This window comes from Sorex araneus, chromosome 6 (assembly GCF_027595985.1).
Source record: "Sorex araneus isolate mSorAra2 chromosome 6, mSorAra2.pri, whole genome shotgun sequence".
Lineage (NCBI taxonomy): Eukaryota > Metazoa > Chordata > Mammalia > Eulipotyphla > Soricidae > Sorex > Sorex araneus.
In genome coordinates, this window is record NC_073307.1 from 52,801,713 (window position 1) to 52,826,019 (window position 24,307).

A 24,307-nucleotide genomic window follows, 5' to 3' on the forward strand; every position below is an offset into this window, starting at 1 on the left:
TCCCTAGGACATCAGCACATTCTGGTCTTTGTGACTGTTCCAAAGCATCCAAGCACTTTTTTTCAGGGCATCTGGGGGCGTGTACGCAACTCTTTCACCTGGAAAATGGGTCCAGACCTGCCCCCTGGGGCAATATGCACATCTCCACCACCTCCCCCACACACAGACAGTTGGGGTAGGGGGCACCTGTGCCTGCACCTCTCAGACTTTACTTTGGGACCTGGGGAGACAGATCCAGGGTAACTGCAGGACCAAGGGGTGCCTGCCAGCTTGGCTGCGAGAGAACAGCCCCAACAAGCTGTCCACTCCCCCATCCCTGCGGACTTCGTCAAAAACTGCACCACCAAGAGGCCAGAGCAACAGGGCAGCGGGGAGGCCTTGCACACAAACAACCCGGGTTCAATCCCTGGAGCCCTCATATGGTTCCCTGAGTACCGCCTGATTCTGGGCTGCAGAGCCAGGAGTGACCCCTGGAGCACCACTGGGTGTGCCCCTATGCCCAGTAAAACTGGACTGAGAGAGGAGACAGACAAAGTGGGGGGAAAGGGGCTTGGCTAGGGACAAGGAGCAAAAAGCAACTTCTGTTCCCTCCTGAGACAGCATGACCCAACATCCCCGGGCTAACATTCTCCCGCCGGCCTGAAGTCCCAGATGGGAGGAGAGGCACAGGCTCCTGCCTGCCTCGGGACGAGACAAACCAGCAGCCAAAATGTGCAGCCAGGCTGCAAGGGGGCCGTGAGTGCGCCTTCACATAGATACACACACCTAGACACACACACACACACACACACACACACACACACACACACACACACACACTTCACAGGCTAGACACACACACATCAAACAAGACTGTGACCAGGTGGGATGGCTTCCTTGTCCTTTGCTTGTCACCAAGTGGCACAAGTGTACCCATCCAGTCTCGTCCGGAGAACACCACTGGGCTAGGGTGTGGCTACTGCCTTACAATCTTCCGATCGTCCGGCTGTGGTGGGCCTGACCTCCCGGGGGCGTGCCCCACAGGGAACAAAGGGGTAGGGCCGTGCAGAAAGGTCCTCTAAGATACGGCTTATCTGGACTGCCCGTGTGAGGCCGCCCAGGACCGCCCCTCGGGGAAGGCAGATCACTTCTGAGCCCTAGATGTTTGCGATCTGGAAACAGCTGCCCAGAGAGGGTGGCAAATCCATAACCCATCGTGCCCAAGGGTCAGAATCTGACAGTTCTCAGAACAGGGCTCTGAGGTCCCTCGGTGCCCGGCTTCCTACACGCCAACCTCAGCCCTCACTCCTGCCCAGAAACTCAGGGAACACCTCCCATCCCAGATGTGGTGGGCACAGGATGAACTTCTCACTGTGGCACGTTCAGAAACTTTTCTTTCCTTTTGGCTTTTAGCAGAACCCAAACGGCGTGCCCAGCAGTGCTCAGGGCTTACTCCTGACTCTGTGCTCAGGGATCACCCCTGGCAGAGCTTAGGGTTAACTGGGGATTGATCCCAGATTGGCCGCTCATAAAGCGAGTGCCCTGACCACTGTGCTTTCTCTCCGGCCTCACAGACAGAAACTTTCTATTGACACCGAAGTTTTCTCTCTCACACACATACCCCACCGTTCAGTTATAAGGGGTCACTGGACAGTGCTCAGGAGTCGGGGTGTAAACAACACAGTTCCACCTGGGGGTTTTCCTCCCACAGCAAACAGCAATCCCTGCTTAAACACAAGCCCAAACACCCCAAGGAGACGAGCCGGCTCTGTCCACTGTGCAGGGTGGTATTCCCTGCCCACCAGGCTTCTGGAAACACCCCGCTGCCCTTGCCTGGGGCGGGGAGGGAACCTAGCCTCCAATGAGGCTCAAAGATGCAGCTTCAGGGGGCCTAAGTCCCAGAGCTGGACCCCAAAGACAGGAGTCTCAGTCATGGCCTTTGGGGGAGGAGAGACTGTTACCACACCTGGCAGTGCTCAGGGCTGACTCCTGGCTCTGCACTCAGGAATTACTCCTGGCAGTGCTCTGGGCACCAGGGAGGAAAAACATGAGAGGGCTATAGAAGGTTCTGGAGAAACAGTGGCAGGCCCCAGGATATTTGCATGTGTAAGGTTCTGGGTGCAATCCTGAGTACCAGGCGGTCCCAAAGCTTCACTCAGAGTGACCTCAGAATCAGGAGAGTGAAAGGACGGACCTGGGGTGGCCCAGCAGCAGAATGCTGCTCTCCTTCGGTGAGGTCCTGGGTTCGATCCCAACACTATCTCCCCCCACCACCACCAAAGAAAAAGGGGGCAAAACTGGGTGTGTCGTGAGCACCAAAATTGTGTTCTGCTCTATGACCCCCCACCCCCACCCCAGGGGGTAGAATCAGCAGAGGGCAGAAACGGGGGCTCCCAGCCAGGTCCACGGGGAACTCCAGTGGCAGGCAGAGTCCAGCTCCAAAGGGAGTGGTGGGTAGAGGCCCTGGCCCGCCTGAGGCCAGCCTGGAGGAAGGGAAGGACTACGTGATCGACTGATCAAACCCAGGTCCTCACGGAAGGGCGCACTGGGTCTCAGGTCTTGGGGCTCCCCTGGGGCCTCCACAGGGATCCCTTGGTTCTTCCTGACCAGCCAGTGCTGATGGTTTGGGGCTCGATCTGCCATACGAGCTACAAGTGTGTGGGGGCCAGTGGAACCCAAATACCGCCGGGGCTCCATTTTCAGACCCACGTGCACCCCACTACGCAGGGAGCTCCCAGGCCAGCATGAACGTGGATGCCTGGCCACCCGGCCTGGGCCCCCTCCTCGGGGACACGGTGGTGTGTCACTCAAAGCAGGGAGGTCGTCAGCCCAGAACAACCTGGTGCCTGTCCTCAGGCTCGGCCGTCTCCACGTGAATCCACACAAAAGATGATGATGGCCCGTCGGACCCCCAAACCCCTCCCCATGCAAAGGACCAGAGCTCTTCAGCCAACATCACCCCAACCCGCGCAGCCAAGCAGAGCAGCCAGCCGAGCCTCCCCCCACCCGCTGAGCCGACCCCCCACCATGTCCTGCACCCCAGCCAGAGCAGAAAACTTCCTAAGACCAGCCCCCCTCCCCCACTTCAAAGTGGCAGGCAGCCCAGAGCCTGAACGTGAAGCCCCCCATTCCCGCCCCAGGGTTCCCTGAAGCGGGGACCAGCAGCGCGCCCGCCCCGCGCCCCTTACTTTTTTGGCAGCTCGTGGGGGTCCAGCAGCGGTAGTTGTACTCGTTGTTGATGCTCGTTTTCTCACACAGCGGCTTCTCCTCGGCCGTGCGTGGACACAGGTCGCCACACTCCTTGGGCGGCTTGTTGCCCACGATGTAGTTGTTGGACACGGCATCCAGGATGAGGGACCAGTCGACCGTGGACAGGTAGCAGAGGTCCGCGTTCTTCTCGATGCGGATGGCGCCGCGCGTGATGTTCCGCAGATTGTGCAGGCCAATGTCCTTGAGGTTGGTCATCTCGAAGATGACCAGCGCATAGTTGTAGAAGAGCTTCCAGCCGCGGATGACCGTCAGGTTCGGGAAGAGGTCGCCCAGGCTCTCGAGGCCGGCCACGCGGAAGAGCAGCAGGTACTCGGTGATGACGGTGAGCTTGGGGAAGCGGTAGCTGCGGTAGTCTTCGGCCTTGGAGATGAGCAGGATGTGCAGGTAGCCCTCGATGACCGTGCAGTTCTCCAGGCGCCGCAGCTGCTGGTAGTCATTGCGGATGTCGATGCCCGGCCCGCAGACTGTGGGGGACAAGAGGTGTCAGCCGTCAGCACTGGGGACCCGGCATGCACACGGTCTCTCCCACCCACCCAGCCGCCGTGGCCCTTTCCCCCAGAAGCTGTGAGAGGTACTCCCTGTTGTACCAGCTCCCCGGCCCCGAGACAGGATTCTTCACCAGCAGTGTGTGAGGCAGAACTCAGGGCAGGAGGGAAAGTGCCACCTGCTCTGTCACAGGTGAGCAGGAAGCACCCCCCCCACCCCGCCACTGGTACACGGGATCCCACAGGCAGAAACACAGGCGAGTCCAGAGCCCACCTGGACACCATTCAATCCCCCACATCCTTTCTGGAATGTCCAACTGGCGGTGCCAACCTTGGTCTGTGTCCAGCCCAGAGAAGACGGTGCCCATTCTTCCCCCACACCCGGGCTGGGGGGGGGTCCCATCATCTCCCCAATGCTGAGGGAATGCGCTGTATGGATCAATTCAAAACTAATGGCAAGGTGAGGGCCGGCAGCTCCCGTGAACCCCCACGTGTCCAAGTCCAACTTCAGAGCAGGACTGAAGCCTGAGAGCCTTCGGTCAGAGGGTCAGGACGGCGCGAGCAGTTAAGTGCCGAGAGCCACGGACAGCAGTCAGCAACAGCCACCGGGGCCTCTCTCGGGAAGCAATTAAGCTACAGGAAATCCGACTTCCAGCTCAATGCTTTCAAAGGCACTCACTTCCTGCGTGTAGCAGACGCGGCTACCGTGCGTCCCTGAGCTCCGCATCATGCTAAGTGTTCTGGCGCAAGAATTCCAAAGAACGGCACCCTTTGGATTTGGTTTTTGCCTCCAGTCATCTTGGGTTAGACACCTGGGGTGTTTCTAGTTTGTCAGATCCTACATGAGAACCCACTGTTTCATCTCAGCAGAGAACCAAGACGATCTGATCAGGGGAATGGCTGGGGCGGGGGCGGCATTCCTATTAAGTAGGATTTGCTGGGCCAAGGCATGTGCAGATTTCCAAGGGACTCAAGATTGGAAGTTTCCGTTTTAACATTCTGAGAGACAGACAGCAGGGAAGGCACTTGTCTTGCATGCAGCTGACCCAGGTTCAATTCCTGGTACTCCTAAGCACTGCTAGGAGTGATCCCTTAGCACAGGGCCAGAAGGCAGCCTCAAGGAGAGCCAGGTGTGGCCCCCAAATGAAATAAAATTAAAATCTTGGTGCCAGAGTGATAGTGCAGTGGGTAGGGCATTTTGCCTTGCATGAAGCCAACCCAAGTTTGATCCCTGGCATCCCATAGGGTCCCCCAAGCCTGCCAGGAGTGATCCCTGAGCTCAGAGCCAGGAGTCAGACCTGAGCACAGCTGGATGTGGCTCAAAAAAAAAAAATTCTAGACTTGACACTCACAGATCAACCCCTTAGCTAATGGGGTTTCTTCGGGTCAGATAATCCCTATACCAGCCTGCAAGTCTCTCAGAAAGAGCAGAGATTTGAGACATTTACTTTTGTTGTTCCTTTTGGTTTGTTTTTGAGCCACACCCAGCAATATTCAGGGCTTGGTCCTGGCTCTGCACTCAGGAATCACTCCTGGTGGTGCTCAGGGGAGGATGTGCAAGGTAGGCCAGGTGCAAGGCAAATGCCCTCCCCACTGTCCAGTCGCTTGGGCCCCAGAAAGAGCAGGCAAGGTAGTTGTGCAGAAGTCAAAGGTCAGGAGGTGACCAGTGGCAAGCACGCATGTGGTCAGCTTGTCCAGAGGTGCCCTCAACCAAGCTGGGCAAACCAGAGGAAGGTACAGAAGGGCCTGCAGAGAAGTACCGCTCTACTGCTGCGCCAGGAGTAGAAGGGCTTTAAACCATGGTGGAACATTCTAGAAACTCTGAAGTCTCACAGCAGAAGCAGGAGTAAGCCAGGGCCAGGCCACCGATCTGGCCGTCGGGGACCAAGAAGCCCAAGGGGCTGCTGGGAGAGAGTAGGACATGCATGTTGGGATGGAGCCTCTTTCAAAACTCGGGGGCTTGGGAGGCCATCAAGGCCTTGAGCAGGATAAACAGGGTGGCCCAGGACAAGAGAATTGAAGCAGAAGAGCAGATGAGAGAAGAAAGGGTGAGAGAAGCCTCTTGGGGTTGGGGAGATACACAGTGGCCGGGAGAGCGGGTGTGGGGACCAGGGCTGAGGGTCGGCAGAGCCTGAGAATCTAGAACACGGAGCATCAAGTGGGCCCAATTCCTCCTTTCACTAATGAGAAAGGCAGATCAGACTGGAATTCCCGGCCTTGCAGGACCTCTGCCTGCACCCTGGCTCCTTCCCGTGCCCTCTCATCAGACACTCCACCACTGACCTGCCACCTGGCTGCAGGGGAGGGACAGTCCCCCATCGAGTCGCACCTTCAAGGCTTTGTGGGGTCACTCAGCTCACAGCACCATCCCCCCACCAGCCGGGACCTCTAACCAGCTCCTGCTGACCAGCCTAATGCAAGAGCTCTTAGCCAAGTCCCCAGGGACACAGTACAAGTTTATGACAATTCCTGGCCCTCTTATGACTTGACCCCTAGCTCGTCAGGACACGGCCTTCTTCTCGGGGCCTCTCAGGACCCAAAGCAGTGGATCCGGACAGTCCTTCCTCTTCCACTTGACCGCTGAGTGCTGGCCCCTGTCCATCTGTCCTCTGTCCTCCTGAGCCACACACGGAGGAGTCTTCCTCATATACAAAGCCATGTGGCCATCTAATAATATCATTTCTTATTGTTTTCTAAATTTTTTAATTGAATGACCATGAGATAGCCCATTACAAAGCTGCTCATGATTGGGCTTCAGTCACACAGTGCTCCAACACTCATCCCTCCACCAATGGACATTTCCTAGCACCGGTGTTCCCAGTTTCCCTCCCACCACCCTGGAAGAGTCTTTTCTTTTTTTTTGGTTTTTGGGTCACACCCAGCGATGCTCAGGGGTTACTCCTGGCTTTGCACTCAGGAATTACTCCTGGCAGTGCTTGGGGGACTATATGGGATGCCGGGGATCGAACCCGGGTCGGCCACGTGCAAGGCAAACGCCCTACCCACTGTGCTATCACTCCGGCCCCCACCCTGGAAGAGTCTTGAAAGTATGTCACTGGCACCTCTCCACGCCATATCACCATCTGTCTGACAATCCCTTCCTGTCCCCCCCACCCGCCCACGGCTTCTACCTCTTGTTCATGGTCACTCCCATGAAGGACTCACGTCAACAACCATTCAAGAAGCAAAAGCCATTCCCAACTCTCCCCCACGCTGAGTGGGGCAGTGCAGACTCTGGCCCACCGTGCTCACCGATAGGGAGATAAAGGACAACTGGGTGGTCTCACTGATAAACTCAAGATGCGAGTCCAAACTGCCAGGAGATACTATCCCCCTCCCGCACGGGGAGCGTGACTGTTATCCACAGACCAGACCGCAGCACGTGGGGAGGACGTGGAGGGGAGGGGACATTTGTGCCTTGAAGGTAGGGGCGCACTTGGCCGAGCTATTACGGAAATAAGGGAGGACAGAGAGTCTGCGGAATATTAAAGGATCTCACTGCCTGGGGGTTGGACCAGACAACAGAACTAAACCAAACCCCACTCCTCCGGAAAGATGGGACGCGCACGGCTGTGCCCGGCAGCTTTATCTACTACAGCCGAGAACTGGAAAGCACCGAAATGTCCATAGATGATGAGCGGATAAAAATGTGGTCTCGGGGCCGCAGAGATAGGACAGGGCTTGAGCACCATGGGGGTTGCCTGGCTAGTCCCTGGCACCACCAGGCCTGAGCGGAACCACACCTTGGACTGGGCATTGAACTGTCGGCCCAGCTGGTCGGCGACCATTCAGAGGGGTCCCCAGGCCTCGGGAGCTCTGGAAGATGAAATCCTGCCACCTGCGAGTACACGGGCCTATTGCGGGGGGGGGGGGGGGGGTCCCTGCCTGTGAAATAAGCCAGTTAGCCAGACAGACCAGACGCCACGAGGATTCGCTCTTGGGTAACATGTGTGTGTGGGGGGGCGGGGGGGATCAACAGAAAGAAACCAAAAAAAAAAAAGGCCTGGAGAGCAGGAGAACAAATGAGAAAGGGATGGGGAGGAGGGGTCGGGCCAAAGGGAGGAGCAAGAGTATGCCTGAGGCTGACTGCGGGGACCGAGGGCAGCCCGCAGGACGATGACTTGTCAGGGTATGCACAGGTACAGTTTCACACTCGATGCTCCTTCCATAAAGACGGGTTTTTTTTTCGGGGAGAAGGTGTTGTTCTGGGTCATATTCAGCAATGCTCAGGGCTGACTCCTGGCTCTGTGTTCAGGGATTATTACTGGTAGTGCTGGGGGGGGGCATCTGGGGATTGAACCCAGGATGACCACATGCAAGGCAAACGCCCTCCTTGCTGTCCTATCGCTCAGGCCCCTTCCATAAACACTTTAAAGACAAGTTTTAAACGGCAAAGCTAAACACATAAAACAAGTGAGAAAGAGAGAGAGTGGTAGGGAGAGGGGAGGGAGAGAGGGAGAAAGAGAGAGAGAAAAGAGAGAAAGAGAGAGGGAGAAAGGGGAGAGAGTGGGGAGGGGGGACCGAAAGAGAGAGGAGAAAAAGAAGGCAAGAAAAGAGAGAGAGGAGAGTGAGAAAAAGAGAGAGGGGGAAAGGAGGAAGACAGATAGAGAGAGGGAAGGTTAGTGAGAGAGGGAGGGAGAAAGAGAGAGAGAGAGAGAGAGAGAGAGAGAGAGAGAGGTTTCCCCGGGCTGGGGAGGGAGAAAGGGAGAGAGACTAATTGAAGAACAAGTTTGAGCCACAAGACAGGAAGGAATCTGGGGGCTCACACAGGGTCTGGGCTACCCCCGGCCTTAACGAGACCCCATGATGACTTTGAGAGTGGGCGATAACAGACCCTCAGCATTGCCCCCTGAGGAACATTCTCTCATATCTGTCCCTGGAAGTTTTGGGGTTCTCTGATTTTTCCTCTTTTTTGAGTGGTTTTGGAAGAGTTCAAATGTTAATACGTCTGGAAGTAGAAACCCATGTTCTCACAGGCTTCCCTGGTGTTTATTTCTTCCTTCCATCCACACCTTCCCTCTACTTTTCTGGCTGACTCCTATTTGCTCCTCAAAACCCAATTCCGACATAATGTCATACGGGAACCTCCATCTCATCAACTAGCACAGGGTTTCTTGGATTACACAACAGTCCCCTCTGGATGCCCCGTCCTTTCTCAATTTGATTCCCCCCTTACCAGGGAGCCCCCTCATGGTTCTCCAGTGGCTGAGCTTTTAGCTCCTTACCCTGTGTGGTGTAAGACCTGAGTCACAACCTCCCTGGGTGCTGAGTGGGGAGACACAGACACCTTCCCGTCAACATCCCCCAGACTGGAGAGCATCCCCCCAAAAAGGGGCTGAGAGGAAAACAATGTTCTAAGGAACACGACAGATCGCCGTTCACTGAAGGGGCATTTTCCGTGTCAGTGCAAACACACAAGGCGTGTGAAGCTTTGTGTGTTCCCGTGTGGATGAGGCCATGTTGACATTGGGTATGTACACTGATCTCGCGCCCTGCCACCTCACACATTCCGTAACCCACGGCAACCAGAAGGACTCGGGGCTGGTGCACAGAGACGGAATGTGACCCGCTGCTGCCCCAATGCCCATAGCTCTGAGAACGCTTCACACCGTAAGGCATGAGCTCAGGAGCCTAGGCCTGGAATTCTGGGGACATTGAGGCAGGGAAACACGGTGACAAGGAACTTCCAGAGGTGGGTGAGCCGAGGTTTTGGAGAAACAGACAGCACCCCAGGGATGAATCTACCTGTCCCCCACACCCCCAAAGGCCTGGAACGGGGCTGCCACGTGGGCAGACAGAGCACTGGGCTCAGGCTTCACTTCACGTGGGTCTGCAGCTGCAACACTGAGGCTGGGTTCGATTCCCAGCATCCTATATGGTCCCCTGAGCACCGCCAGGGGTAATTCCTGAGTGCAGAGCCAGGAGGGACCCCTGTGCACCACCAGGTATGACCCAAAAGGCAAAACAAACAAATAAAAAAAAACCCAGAAAACCAAAACCTCAGCAATGTTAGAGAAATCCAGCCCTCATGTTGTAACGTAAGTGCCTGACTCGCTGTCCCATAAAAGCCCTTCCCCAGGGGTGCGATGGGCCATACGTGTGATTCCAAGAACCCCAACAGACTTTTCTGTCACCCCTAAAGGCACCCAGGCTGGCCCCCTGTCTGCTTCCATTTCCAGCCAGCCAGCCCTTTGCACCCCACCAATAGAAAGGTAAGACATGCAGAGCTAGAGCGGGACAACACCTCTGGGGGAGGTGACTGCCCAGGATAACAATGATTCCAGTGGTGACCAACACTTAAGACCCACCAGTGCCTGCAGCGCTGGAATCTGCCGTACTCACAAACATGGGCTGGTGGAGTGAATTTGCTTGAACATTTGTTTTAAGCCCAGGTTATCTCTGAGGGATATCACTGCCTGGCCTTTTTTAAAAAAAAAATTTTTTTTTTAAGTGGGGACCAGAAAGACAGTACAGCAGGGAGGGCACTGGTCTTGCTAGGCTGACCCCATGTGGTCCCCTCCCCCAAAGAGCCATCCCAGAGCCCAGAGACAGGAGCACGTCCCGGGTACTGCCAGGAAGGGGTCTCAAAACTGACTGAACCATCATGCATCAAAGTTGACTAACAGAGACAAGCAGTCCTTGAGTGAGAAATTGAAATATTGAGGAATCTGATTTTCTCCCAAATTAATTAATGATCATGGTTTTAAAAATAAAAACGGTTTTCTTTCTTTTTTCTTTTTTTTGGAGAGTGGTATAGAAGATGTATAAAAATAAGATACACGGGCAAAACTGAATTTCGAAGACTGTGTCTTCAAAAGGTTTGAACTGGGAGAAGTTGGTCCATCCTGATAGATGCTAATACATGCAAGGAAGTTACTCGGGGCTAAGATGGCGTGATTCTTGGCCGCAAATGGGTGGATCAGTGGAGGAAAAGAACTCTAAGTGGTGTGTGGAATATAAAATATAACAGAAACCCCAATGAAGAAAAAAAACGAAAATGAAACAGCACCATGTAGAGAAATGTGAATAACGAGGGAGGGAATTTCACTTGAAATACAGAATAAATCCTGGGAGCAGTAAGGATTTGAAAGGAAAAAATAAATAAGTGAAAACCAGAGCAAAAGCAATAGCCTTGCATACCCCGAGTTCAATCCCTGTTATCACATTTATCGTCCCCCAAGCACTGCCAGGAGTAATTTCTGAGCACATAGAAAGGAGCAATGCCTGAGCATCACCAGACATGACCCAAAAAACAGAAAAGGGGAAGGGAAGGGAGGGGGGAAAAGGGGAGAGGAGAGCAAGGAAAGGGGGGAAAGGAAAAAAAAAAAAGAACCAAAGAGAGTGGGTAAGGCATTTGCCTTGCACAAGGCCAACCCAGGCTCAATTCCCGCATCCCAGATGGTCCCGGAGCACCGTCAGGAGTGATTCCTGACTACAGAGCCAGGAGTAAGTCCTGAAGCCAGGGTGGCCCAAAAACCAAAAAAGAAAAAAGGCCGGAGACTGTTACTCTAGAGCAGAATGAAATATCGCCTCTCTCCACCAAAGCAGCAAAGGAGCAACCAGAAGAAACAGTTGCAACTCGGAGATCACAGGGCAGAGAAAATGCCTCTAACTAGAAACATCTGCATTCATCTGTTAAGACCCACCAGGGCCCTTTAACTACAGTGAAAATGGGGAGAAATAAAGAACCCGTCTTTTCTCTGGCGGTTCGGGGACTGGACCATACCCCGTGATGCTCCTGGCAGGGCTCAGGGGACCGGCTGGGATACCAGGGACTGGCCCCAGGTCAGCTGTGTGCAAGGCAAGTGCCCCACCCACTGTGCTATCTCTCGGGCCCCCTAAACTTCCTATTTCTCACCCAAAGAAACCTTGGGAGCAGGGCAACATCCAGATTGGTTAGCAACTCTGTCGTTATCTTTTTAGAGTATGATTTTTGCCACAAACCATGGCCAAAATGCTTATTACATTTAGCAGCCATCGCACAATACTGGGAATCACCAGTTGATGGAAATATCTGAGACCGCAGTTCTCACTGTGAAAGTAAAAGGGTGAACATAAGAAAGAAACAGGAGAAAACTACCAGTATCCAGAGTGTGACACCCAGTTAGTTCATTTTCAACTGTGTGTAGATAACGCGCTTACATGGTGGGGCACAGTGGAAAGAGACCTAGGGAAAATGCAAAAGCGGAGCACAGGGTGTGTGGGGCAGGGGAGTACGGGGGAAGGGGTTGCCTTGCACACAGCCCACCTAGTTTGATCCCCATCACCCCGTATGGTCCCTCGAGCCCCACCAGGAGCGATTCCTGAGCTCAGACTCTAGAGGAACCCTGAGCAATGCCAGAGGTGGCTCCTCCACCCCCAAATAAAACAACCAACAAAAATATAACACAGGCTGCCTTCAGATCCAATGGGGGCCGGAGTGATAGTATAGTGGGGAGGGCATTTCCCTGCACATGGATGACCTGGGTTCAGTCCCCGGCATTTCATAGGATCCCTTGAGCACCGCCAGGAGTAAGCCCTGAGCATTGCCAGGTGTGCCCACTGCCCCGGTCCCTGGCCAAAAAAAAAAAAAAAAAAAAAAGATCTAACAGACTGGCCAGAGAGTACAATGGGCAGCACTCTTCCCTTGCATGTGCCCATCCAGGGTTTAATCCCAGGCACCCTATAGGGTTCCCAAGCGCCAGGAGTGATCAGACCCAGGAGACAGCCCTGCGGGTGTGGCCCCAAAACCAAAGCCACACCCACCCACCCACCAGATAGAAGACCTAGGGTGCTTTTGATTTCCCATTCCCTCCCCGCCCCACCCCCACTCCTACCGCCAGGAAGTGCTGCTGGCTGAGCCTTGCTGGCCCCTCAGAAGGCTGCCCCCACCCCCACCAGAGCCGGCTCCTGCCATCTGCATATCAAAGCCAAGATCCCCAGACACAGTTCAGGTTTGGCCTGGGTTCAGCTCAGCCCCAAGTTCCACACAGCACCCCAGGCCCATCTATTCCCCCCCCCCCTGCCGTCAAAGGCAGAGAGGTGCAGGAGCTAAAATGAGCCTCACCACGATCCAGAACTTTCCTGCAACTCTGGGTCTTTTGGGGGGGGGGCAGAGGGGAGACCACCCACCCCCTCCAACCCATGTTCAGGGGACCGTGGGGAATCCCAGATCTGTGACAGAACGCGAGGCATTCTCCAGGAATGATTCGCAAGCACATCTCAAATCCACTCTGTGCCCTAAGAAATAAGAAGTTCAGAAAGCTACTGCTTGCTTATTGCTCCATCGGGGGTGCTGGGGAGGGCTCTCCAACACAGATCACCCCAGCAGTTCAAGGCGAGGACAGGGGCTGCTGGGGCCAGGAGGTGCCTGGGAACCCAACGCAGGGCCTTGAGGATAAAAGGCCCAGTGCTGCCCTCTTAGCCACCGTGGATCCTTTTGAACATCCAGACTTGCTCAAACCTGTAGATCGCATTGACATTTCGGGCTTCTGGACACTCAGAGGTCACTGATAACTCTCCTCAGCTAGAAAAAGGTAGTCAAGTCACACCTGGTGGGACTAGGGATCAGACCAGGGTCAGCCACACGCAAGGTGAGCACTACCTCCTGTACCATCTCTCTGGCCCCCACATTCTCTTCCTCTAACTCTGGGGAGCTAAGGCAGAACTATTCCCACTCCTAGGTCAGTTACTGGGCGTGACGACCCGGAGCGCACTGTCACCATCACAGCTACACGTCAATGGAAGTTCCTTTTCCTTGCACCATCTTCATTGGGCCCAGAACTCCTCTGAAGAAAGAGGGATGGGGGGGAGGAGAGAGAAGAGGGACAGTGGAGAAAGGAGAAAGAGAGGAGAGAGGGAGGGCAAGAAAAGGACGGAAAGAGGGAGGAAGGCAAAGGAAAAAGGGGCAAGGGAAGGAAGGAAGGAAAGAAGGGAAGAAGAGAGGAAAGGAGGAAGGAGAGGAGGGGAGAGGGAGGGAAGGAGAAAAGGGAGATAGGAAGGGAGGACAGGAGAGGAGAGGGAAAGAGAGAGAGGGAGAGAGGGACAGGGAGAGAGGAGAAAGAGAGGGGGAGGGAGAATGAGGATAGAGAGAGAAAAGAGAAAGAGAAGGAGAGAGGGAGGGAGAGAGAAGAAAGAGGGAGAAGGAGAGGAGAGAGAAGAGAAAGGGAGAAAAGAGTAGAGGAGGAAGGAAAAGAGAAAGGGGGAGGGAGAGAGGAAGAGAAGAGAAAAAGGGGGAAGAGAGGATGAGGGAGAGAGGAGAAAGGAGGAGAAGGAAAGAGAAGAGAGGGAGAGGAGAGAGAGGGGGCGGGGGCGGGAGAGAGAGGAGAGAGAGAGGGGGGCAGTGCCTACCAGCCCTGCACTCACAGCCAGCCTGCAATGCCGGCTCTTCCAAGCCTGTCTCCAAGGCCAGGAATTTCAGAAATCTCAGCATTCTACATGATTTTCTGAACTTTGAAAGAGTCGCCATGACCCAAAGCCCTGGGCCCCGCCTGCCCCCACGCCCCACCCTCCACCCCGTCCACTGGGAGCACTGAGCCCTGGGAGTTCCATGGGCACTCAGCCCTGCAAATGAGGATTCCCTGCCTCCCACCCCGAAAACCAGGTTTCACCCCTGCACCCAGGGATCCACAGACCAGGCTGCTCGGGAGAAGGGGCGAATGCTGTCCACCCGCTGTCCATCCCCTCCCACACTCTGGCTATCTCCTGCCGTCTCCTTATTAAACCCAAAGGGGCCTCAGTCTCCCCAGCTTCCCGTGGCCCAGAATAGTGGCCACCTTGAAGGTTTACAAAGAGGGTTTCTGCACTGAAGCCCCCAGCTCCGAGCCCTCGTGCAGGGCTGAGCAAAGAGCAATGAGAATTTCCGGGAGTTCCCGAGTGGGAAGTGGCTACAGGTTATTTTTTCATTTTATTCTTTTTTTTTTTCATTCCATCATCTGAGTTTTGAGCCGAGTTGTTCAGTGTATTAAACTCCATTTTCCAGCTCTGCCCTCAGCCCTAGACGTCTCTCCTTGTCACCCCCCAGCACTACTCAATCCCCTCCCACCCACCTTGCCCATGTCCCACTCTCTTCTCCCCTTCCTGACTTGATGCCCATTGATTTTTCTACGGTCTCATCATGTGCTGTTTAGGTTGTGGTGTCACACCCAGCAACGCTCAGGGATTACTCCTGGCAGTGCTTGGGGGGCTCTATGGGATGCTGGGGATTGAACCCAGGTCTGCCTCATGCAAGGCAAACACCCTCCCCACTGTCCTATCACCCATGTTGGTGCAACTGGCCAATACTTTTCTTTCTCTCACTTGTTTAAACAAATTTTGTGTTTTGTTAACTGACTTTTGAGGGCATGACAAAAACAAGAAGACACTTTCTGTGATCTACGTTCAGCTCAGATTGGGAGAAGGGAAACAAGTTATTTTTCCTTCCTCCACCAAATGCCCCCAAATTAAAACACTGAAGGAAAAAGAAAAAGAAAAGGAAAAACGTGCCCACCACAAAGACAGGCTGGGGACACTGGTGGCGGGAAGTGGACACTGGTAAAGAGACTGGCGTTGGAACATTGTGTGTCTAAAACCCAAACGTGAATGGCTTTGTAATATGCGTGATGCAATTAAAAAAAAAAAAAACCCTGAATGAACACTGGCGAATTTCCACTTTAGTATTATTCAACTTCCGAAATTGCATCAGCGGGCTGGTTTTCCTTGTGGTCAAACAGCTTTTTGGTCTTAGATGATTTCTCTCAGTCCCTCTGGTCTTGCTCCACGTGACCTGATTCGCTTCACCGGACCCCCTTCCATCTTGCCTAGAGCTGAACGGACTCCATCCTGGGGATGCCCCCACTTCCTCCATCCCGTCCTCTAAGCTGCCCTGGGTGATCACGCACACCAAACTGAAAAGCACCTCCTGGGTCCACTGGCACAGGCCCCCCTAGCTGCTGTCCTCCACCCTGCACCGACTTTAAGAAAAAGTCCCGAAGAGACCCATTTCCCAGCCCGAGGCTGCGGGGGAACCAGAGTGGCCAGGTTTGGTGATACCAACAGTGCTCCAAACCGACAGGGAATCAGATCTTAAAAATGGGCCCAGGGTGTTGGAGTCCCTGCTGGCAAAGCCCCAGAACCAAGTGGGAACTGAGTCTCTTCAGGACTTTTTTTCTTTTTTCTTTTTTTTTTTTTTCTTTTTGGGTCACACCTGGCGATGCACAGGGGTCACTCCTGGCTCATGCACTCAGGAATCACCCCGGTGGTGCTCAGGGGACCATATGGGATGCTGGGATTTGAACCCGGGTCGGCCGAGTGCAAGGCAAACGCCCTACCCACTGTGCTATCACTCCAGCCCCAGGATTTTTTCTTAAAGTAGGTGAGAGAACGCACAAGGGGTGACGGAGTGGAACCCGGAGGGGGGGAGGGGGGAGGGGAGAGGGGGGAGGGGGCGTGGCTGGCATTTCCCAGATAAATTAATAATTGGCAACCACCATGGCCGGGTTTGGAATGTGGGAGGTTGACACCTCTGGTATCTAGACAAATAACTGATCGTTGTTAATAGGATCTAGACACAGAGCTGATTGGCCACCGTGATGGAACCCAGATCAATAAGTCTGTTTCTGCTCCTATCTTTGCCATGTAATCCCTGATCGAACCTTTCTTCTCCCACCGACCATCAACAGCATCCTGGTGATGAGGAGCCTCTCGGGGCACATAACTCCATCGAGAGGGACTAGACATGGGCTTGTCTCCCTCCCCCCAAGAACCTGGGAGTCCCCATCACCAGAAGCAGCCAGAGCCATAACCCCATAACTGGCCATCTTTCCTTTGGGACGGGGGGGGGGGGTCACCTTTACGTAAGGGGCTCCTGGTACTGCCAGAGAGAGACCAGCAGGACAGGAGCAAGGCCCCCCCCCAAAAAAAAAACCTCAGAGTCCCCCTCCAACCTGGCTCTATGCTGTCTGCCTCGGAACTACACACCTCCGGGGGGGGGGGACACTGCCCTGCCCCTCCCTCCCACCCGCCCCCATCTGGGGGAGTGAGGGGGAGGGTGAGAGACAGGGGCTTCAAAGGGTAAGGAAGCACAGGCTGGCCTGGCCCAGGGCAGATGAAAGGGTGCAGTGCTGGCCTGTCGGTGCCTGCACACCCACCCCCGGGCACTCACTGCTCTGCCCCACGGCACCGTGCCAGGCTCCACCGCCAGTGTTTACCCGCCGCCCGCTCCAGGTACTGGGAGGGGGGGTGCAAGCAGGTGGCTCAACTTCACCCTCCCTTGTCTTGACCCCAGATGCCAGACCCAAGTGTCCTGTCCCCACCCCAGCCTCCGTACATGCCGGGTCCCCAATGTTCTGTGGGTGCCAGATTTGGGTTCCAGGGCTAGAGGTATGGTACAGGGTGGGAAGGCGGGGGACAGAGCCCTGGCAGCAGTGATTCCTGAGCACAGAGCCAGGAGTCCACTCTGAGCACGGCCGGGCGTGGGTACCCCCCCTTCCCAAACAAAGCCCAGACTTGGGGTCCAACAGGGGACAGCAAGGCAGAGAGGGGCAGAATGAGGCTCCCTGCGGGTCAGTGACACAGGCTCTTGGAGAGCCCCCGTCCCTCGCCGTTCCAAAAGGGGAAGCCCCACAGTGGCCTCTACCTACACAGATAGTCTCACCTGTGGCTGCAGAGCTGTGGCCCAATGCCATACCCAACACAACATCGCTGAGTCTTTATTTGGGGGCCACACCCAGCAGTGCTCTGGCTTACTGGTTCTGTGCTCAGGGATCACTCCCGAGGGAGCGGGGGGAGACTTAGGGGACCCTAAATGGGGCACCAGGGTCGAATTTGGGTCAGCCGTGGGTGAGGCAAGTGCCCTCCCTGCTGTTCTATCACTGGAGCCACCAGGGGTGGATAAGAAAAGATGAAGGGAGACCCCAATCTCCCATGCCCGTGAACCCCCCACCTCCTAGCTAAGAGAGGTGCAAGTGTTAGCATTTCTGCTGGAAAACTAAGGGAAACGTGTAAGACATAGACAAGGATGAAAACAATGCAGGAGAGGGCTCGGGGGGAGTGAGGGGACCCCTGTCTTAACCTCTTAACCATGCACCCCTGCCTGGGGGCTACACAGGGCAACAAACAGCATCAGAATCGATTAAAATCAGGCAGAGGAAGCCTAGCTTACTTTGCTCTTCGAAATAAATGGGTATATAGAATGATGAAAAAACTAAATCAGCAAGGGCAATTAGTAAGTACTATGTGATTTTGGCCTATATAAATAAGAAAATTAAAATCATTTACATGAATGGTTTATAAAATTTTTAAAAAAATTTTTTTAAATGCCTATTCTCATTTACATACATACGTTTCAACTCTGGAATCTAAAGTATCACTGTCATCCCATTGCTCATCGATTTGCTCGAGTGGGCATCAGTAACGTCTCCATTGTGAGACTTGTTGTTACTGTTTTTGGTATATGAATACGCCATGGGTAGCTTGCCAGACTCTGCCATGTGGGGGGATACTCTCGGTAGCTTGCCGGGCTCTCCGAGAGGGGTGGAGGATTGAAGCCAGGTTGGCCGTGTGCAAGGTGAACGCCTTGCCCGCTGCGCAATGGCCCCAGCCCAGAATCTAAAATAAATTACATCGGGGGCTGGAGCAATGGCACAGAGGGGAGGGCGTTTGCCTTGCACACGGCCAACCTGGGTTCGATTCCCAGCATCCCATATGGTCCCCTGAGCATCGCCAGGAGTAATTCCTGAGTGCATGAGCCAGGAGTAACCTCTGTGCATCACAGGGTGTGACCCAAAAAGCAAAAAAAAAAAAAAATTTAAATAAATAAATAAAATAAATTACATCAAATTTTATTTTACACTTGGATCTCATAATGGTAATAATTCTATTTGTCAGTTCTTAAAGTTTTGTTGGAATAAGCAATAGAAAGTAAATTTTTGACGTATCAAAGGGGGCAGGTTGGGACTGGGAGGGAAACCGGGCACACTGGTGGAGGGAAAGTCCACAGGAGGGTGTTAGAACACTTAATGTCTGAGACAACTGTCCATGAACAACCTTGTAAATCAGTGTTTTTAATAAAAAGCAATTTAAAAAAAACAAATGGGTAATTTCTGAAATGCTTATCTCAAAAGAAATACAGGAGAGATTCTCATTCATAGTTATATTTCTTTAAAAGAGAAGAAAAAGGAACCTGCATTCCTTCACTCTACCAGGCAAACACGCCAGAAATCCCTCCACTAAGGACGGGACGAGGCTGCCTGACACAGCAGAGCCTTAATCCCACCCCTGCCCGCCCTGTGTGTCCACAGAAGCCTGCAGTCAAGGTTTTCCTGCAATCGATTTCCAGGAGCCAAGTCAGAAAGCAAAATCAAGGGGCAGGTGTAAAGGGGGGTGTGTGTGTGTGTGTGTGTGTGTGTGTGTGTGTGTGTGTGTGTGTGTGTGTGTGTGTGTGTGTGTGTGTGTGTGTGTGTGTGTGTGTGTGTGTGTGTGTGTGTGTGTGTGTGTGTGTGTGTGTGTGTGTGTGTGTGTGTGTGTGTGTGTGTGTGTGTGTGTGTGTGTGTGTGTGTGTGTGTGTGTGTGTGTGTTTGGGGGGGGGCGGTGTTCCCGGCATCTTGGGAGTCTCACAGAAGGGACTGCAGTTCCCCGTCGGCCACTAGAGGGCACTTCGGCTTTAATGCATCAGGCAACGCACACCCTGGGGGCTCAACAACTGACAAATGACCAGACTGGGGCAGAACGCAGAGCAAACACGTCTGAAATGGAAGGTAAACTGCAGGGGCTGGCCGCTGTTGACTGGAGTCAAGGTGAAATCACGCCCGCTGTGTGCCACAAGATGCAACCCGGTATGAAATAAGCACTGAGCAAAGGGCAGCGTTACCAGAGCGCATTTACTGAGCACCTACTACGTGCTGGCTCTGGGGTGCATGTATACGACAAGCGCGTTCTCCAAGTCTGATCCTGCCCCAAGAACCATCTCATTCAAGGCTGCGAGACCCTTAGCAGTCAACACAAGCTGACGCACAGTCCATGCCAGTCTCTGCTGTGAGAAGTTGATGCCCAGCAGAAGTCACTCATGTCCTCTTTCTGGAAAGAAGGAGAGTCTCTAAGATGCTGGCATTGACTTGGCCATTTGTAGTAATTTGCTAAACATGCCAAAGTGAGTCACCAGTAGCACAGGGGTCAATGTGTGAACATGGGAATGGCCAGGGGAGGAAACCAGGGCACAGTTCTTCCCAGAAGGTGTTGAGATTGGGAACCTGGTGGGCACAGCTGGGTCTCTGTTGCCACAGATCTCCAGGGCCTCCTTACAGGACCTCCGTACGGGTCCAAAATATGGCAAATGGGCTGGCAGGGGAGGAGAGATAGTACAGCAAGTAGGATGTTTGCTTTGCACTTGTGACCAGGGTTCAATTCCTGATGTCCCATATGGTCCTCCAAGCACTGCCAGGAGTAATTCCTGAGTGCATAAGCCAGGAGTAGCCCCTGTGCATCACCAGGTATGACCCAAAAAAAAAAATTCCTGATGTCCCATATGGTCCCCTGAGCACAGCCAGGGGTAATGCCTGAGTGCAGAGCCAAGAGTAAGCCCTGAACACCACCAGATGTGGGCCTCCCCCCCCCCAAAAAAAAATGGGACCATAGCAATAGGATAGCATGGAGGGCATTTGCCTTGCACATGGCATACCCCGCTTTGCTCCCTGGCAAATGACCAGACACGGGCAGAAGCACTGCTAGGCCTGGTTCAAGCCCTTGGCGCCCCAAAGTTCAATCAATAAATCAAGCAGGTGATAGGACTCAGATCTGGGACTTCCACGTCCAAAGCCCTGCAAGCGTGGTGTGTTTCTGGGTGCCCCAGAGTGGGGAGAGGGCCAAGGGGCCAGGGACACGGGGCCGTGGCAGCACATGAACCACACACAGGGCGCAACCGTGAGGCACAGCTAGGTTTAAGGAAATCACTTACCGGCTGCAGCGTCGGGGGCCCCAGACCTCCCTCTCTGCTCTCCGGCCGGGCTTTTTCCTCTGCTTCCTCCTGCGTGTTTTGCAACCCAGAACGCCGCTTACCCACCTGGTTCCAATCTGGGGGAAGCGCAGACACCGGCTCGCTCCTTGGCTGTGGGTGGCCACAGGTGAGTTCACTGCAGCTGGGCCAGCTGAGAGAAGCGACTCCAACTCACCCCTGCAGTTCCCTGCTTCAGAATGCCCAATCCTCCCCTCCCCTCAGCAACCCCCGCCCCCAGCAGGTCGCAGGAGCTTGCAGGGGTCAATACCCTGGGCCACTCTCTCCAGTCCAGCTCTAGAAAACTGGCATATCCCAAGGGCTACCCACACAAGTGTGAGCACCAGTCACCCCAAAGCTGATGAAAAAAATCACCCCAAGTACACAGTCGACACCCAAGCCTGCAGGTGCTGAAAAACCCCAAGTTTGGCTGATCCCCTGAAGGATCCTCCACACCCCCTAATGCTGAGAAAATGGCATCTTACATTTCCTCATCATTAACACATTTTGTTACCTAATTGCTTTGGGTTTTTGTTTTTAATTTGGGAGGCCACACCCAGCAATGCTCAGGGCTTACTCCTGGCTCTGTGTCAGGGAGCACGGGTCTAGGAGGCCATACAGGGCACGAGGGATTGAACCCGGCTGGCTGTGTGCAAGACCAGTGTCCTCCCCACTAGACCATCTCCCCAGCCTGCGTAATTATATTTTATTGCTGAAGTAGATGCCCTTCTTATTAAGGGAAAAAGAGAGAAAAGAACATTTCGATTCCCCAGGTTGGAGAGAGAGTTCGGGGGGAAGGTGCTTGCCTTGCATGGGGCCAGCACAGGTTTGATCCCTGGCTCTCCATACGGTTTCCAAAGCCCCACCAGAGTGACCCCTGAGTGCAGAGCCAGGAATGAGTCCTGAGCACTGCCAGGTGTGGCCCCAAAACTCCAAACAAAAATAATTTCCCCCAAATAACTTTCTAGCCTGGTAAGAGAATTTGGTGGGGGTGGGGGTGTACTTGTTCAGGGCGGGGGAGTGTCACACTAAGCAGATCCAAGTCCTTGCATTGTTGCATTGCCAGGGACCAAACCCACCGATGTGCCTTAATCCTCTGGGCTGCTCTCTGGCCCTTTAACACCACTAAAAAACTTTCAAGCTCATGTACTGTGGGTAAATAAAGGCAGGAGACTCTGGGACGAAGGACTGCCTAGACTGTCTGATCCCCAGAAGGCTGGTCCCCAAACTGTTTCAGAGAAACCATCAGAGGCCTCAAAACCTCCCAGCCCTCCCTCAAGGGCCAGCGCTCACCCAGAGATGTCCCTCAACACGCACTAGGGTCCTGAGCGCCCCCACCCTCTCTTCCCATACGTAAATGAAGAAGAGCATGAGACAAGTGCAAGTCGCCACAGCAGGAGCAGAAAAGCCACAGCGATGTGATGTCCCAGCCTGCGAAGGACCTCCAAGCAGCTAACACGCGGCAGGAAAAGGCCAGGAAAACACTGCTAATTGGTGTCTTCCTTTGAGCCCTTTGATAAGGAGCACCAGTGGGTTGCTTTAGTTTCCTTTGCTTTGGGGCCACACAGGGCTGTGCTCCGGGCTCACTCCCGGCCATGCTGGGGCCCCAACCTGGGTGAGCCAAGCGCTTGCAAGGCAAGTGCTCGGAGCCCTGCACTCTCTCTCTGGCCCTCCCCCAACGTGAGCTTCCTAAGACTCAAGCCCAGCTCCTTCCTAGGTTGTATTTATTGAGGTGAGAGGAAAAACTGGGGGGGGGGGCTACAAGGGGTGTTGGGGAGGAGGTGAGGTAAGTCAAAGAATTCTCACTGCAGGACCATTTTCATTATTTCCTCCCCAGGGTGAAAATGCATTTCCTAAGTGGCACCTTAAAAATCAAAGCCCCTGCTCCGAGCTAGAGCACCCCTCCCCCAACCTGGCCTCCCCAACACCAAAGAGAGGTGAGGAGAAAGCTCACCCCCTGGGATAGTGACACCCTCCCCCCCCCACCCTCTGTTTGGAAAACACCTGGAGATCTCCCCCACACCATCATGTCCCTAGGTCCCCTGGGATGCCTGTCACATCACTCACCCTGGGACAGCTGGCCCCTCCCCAGCCCTTCATGTATGCCAGACCCAAGTTTTACACATCCTGTCTATCTGGGACCACACCCCGTTTTCCAGGGGAAGGGTCTGCTGACTCATTCTGCAAGCTCCCCCCAAAAAAACTGTGGAGGTGCTGTAGGGGTCTCACATGGTGGGGCAGAGAGCAGGCAAGGCATGGAGGGGTGCTCAGAGCACTTGCCAGGAGCTGGCCGGCAAAATCCCATGGAGCTGGGAGGTGTCAAGGGGCGCCCATCGCGCTGCCACCACCACCCCTTTGGGACCTGTCTGTTTTGCCATCAGATAAAAGGTCACCCCTGATCCTTCCCTCCTCTCCCTCTCGCCCTCACACTTGACACAGGCCACCTTTTGCGGCGCTCAGCATGAAGGCCGGGGAAGGCTCCTGGGAGTTTCTAGCACGGGGGAAGTGCAGAGACCGAGACAGGAGTCGGCTGCACAGCCTTGCGGAAAGGGGGGGGGCAGCGACCTCCTGGCACCCATACAGGACAAGGACCCCAAGTTTGGGAGCTGAGAACGGCTTCCCATGCGTGCACGACTGGATCACAATTGATAAGAGTGTTAGGGGCTTTGGAGACAGGACACATGTGAAGATCCGCTCCTACGGTCCCCTGAGTCCCACCTGAGCCCCACCGGGAGTGATCCCTGAGCACCCTCAGGAGTGATTCCTGCACCCCACCAGGACTGGTCCTTGAACAACACAGGGGGTGCTCCCCGAAACAACAACCCAAAGAGCCCTGGACCATGGAGACGGCAGGTGATGGTCTGCTGGGACCTGCAGACAGTCGCTGACCCGGGCAGCTGCCTCTCCCCGCCCGGCCCAGCCCTTTAAAGGAAAGGTTGTCTGGGAAGGATCAGCATTTTCAAGCCCCTCTGTCTCTGGCGGTCAGGAGGCTCTGATGGGCCCCAGGGACAAAAGCAAATTCCTCTGGGCAGGGAAGGCACGTGACCCGGGCGCTGGATCCAGCAGGTGGCCCCAAGGTGCTGGCAAGCCCTGGTGGCGTCTCTCACACATTCTTACAAAACCAACCAGACCGAAAAGGAAATCAGGGTCTGAGGACTCGGGAAAACTCGGCTGGGACCAGGAAAAGTGATACCGATGTGACTCCTGTCTCTGCGTTATCAGACCACCGGCAGGGGACAGAACAGTTTTATTTGGAGGCCTTGCACCCAAAAAATCTGAAATGCATGTAAATTGCACCTCCTTTCTGCCTTTTCCAAGTGAGAGGCATGGAAGAGGCTCAGGTAAATGCAGATAAAGGCCCAACGGGTTAAAACAAATACATCTCTGCTGGATTCAGAGCTCTTCTGACCCCCAACTTTAATTATTAAACAAACAACCAAAAAAATTAAAAGTCAAGCCCCGAAAATACCACAATATTCCACAGAGCAAACTGTTATTTGTCCTAGAGCAAGTGAAAAAAGAGAATAGTTAGCAGAGGCAAAATTAAAATGAACAACACATTCTCCATGAAGGACTAATACGGCACATCATGTGTGAGTGAGTGAGTGAGTGTGTGTGTGTGTGTGTG

The 24,307-nt window shown here is 54.2% G+C and overlaps 1 protein-coding gene across 1 annotated transcript in view; it reads right to left on the reverse strand.

Annotated features, from left to right (window-relative positions):
- IGF1R (insulin like growth factor 1 receptor) overlaps positions 1-24,307 on the reverse strand; it is a 145,402-nt gene that overhangs the window by 116,646 nt on the left and 4,449 nt on the right. Inside the window, exon 2 of the mRNA XM_055143455.1 lies at positions 3,168-3,713. Within this exon, the coding sequence (XP_054999430.1) occupies positions 3,168-3,713 (546 nt within the window). The remainder of the gene's footprint in view (positions 1-3,167; positions 3,714-24,307) is intronic.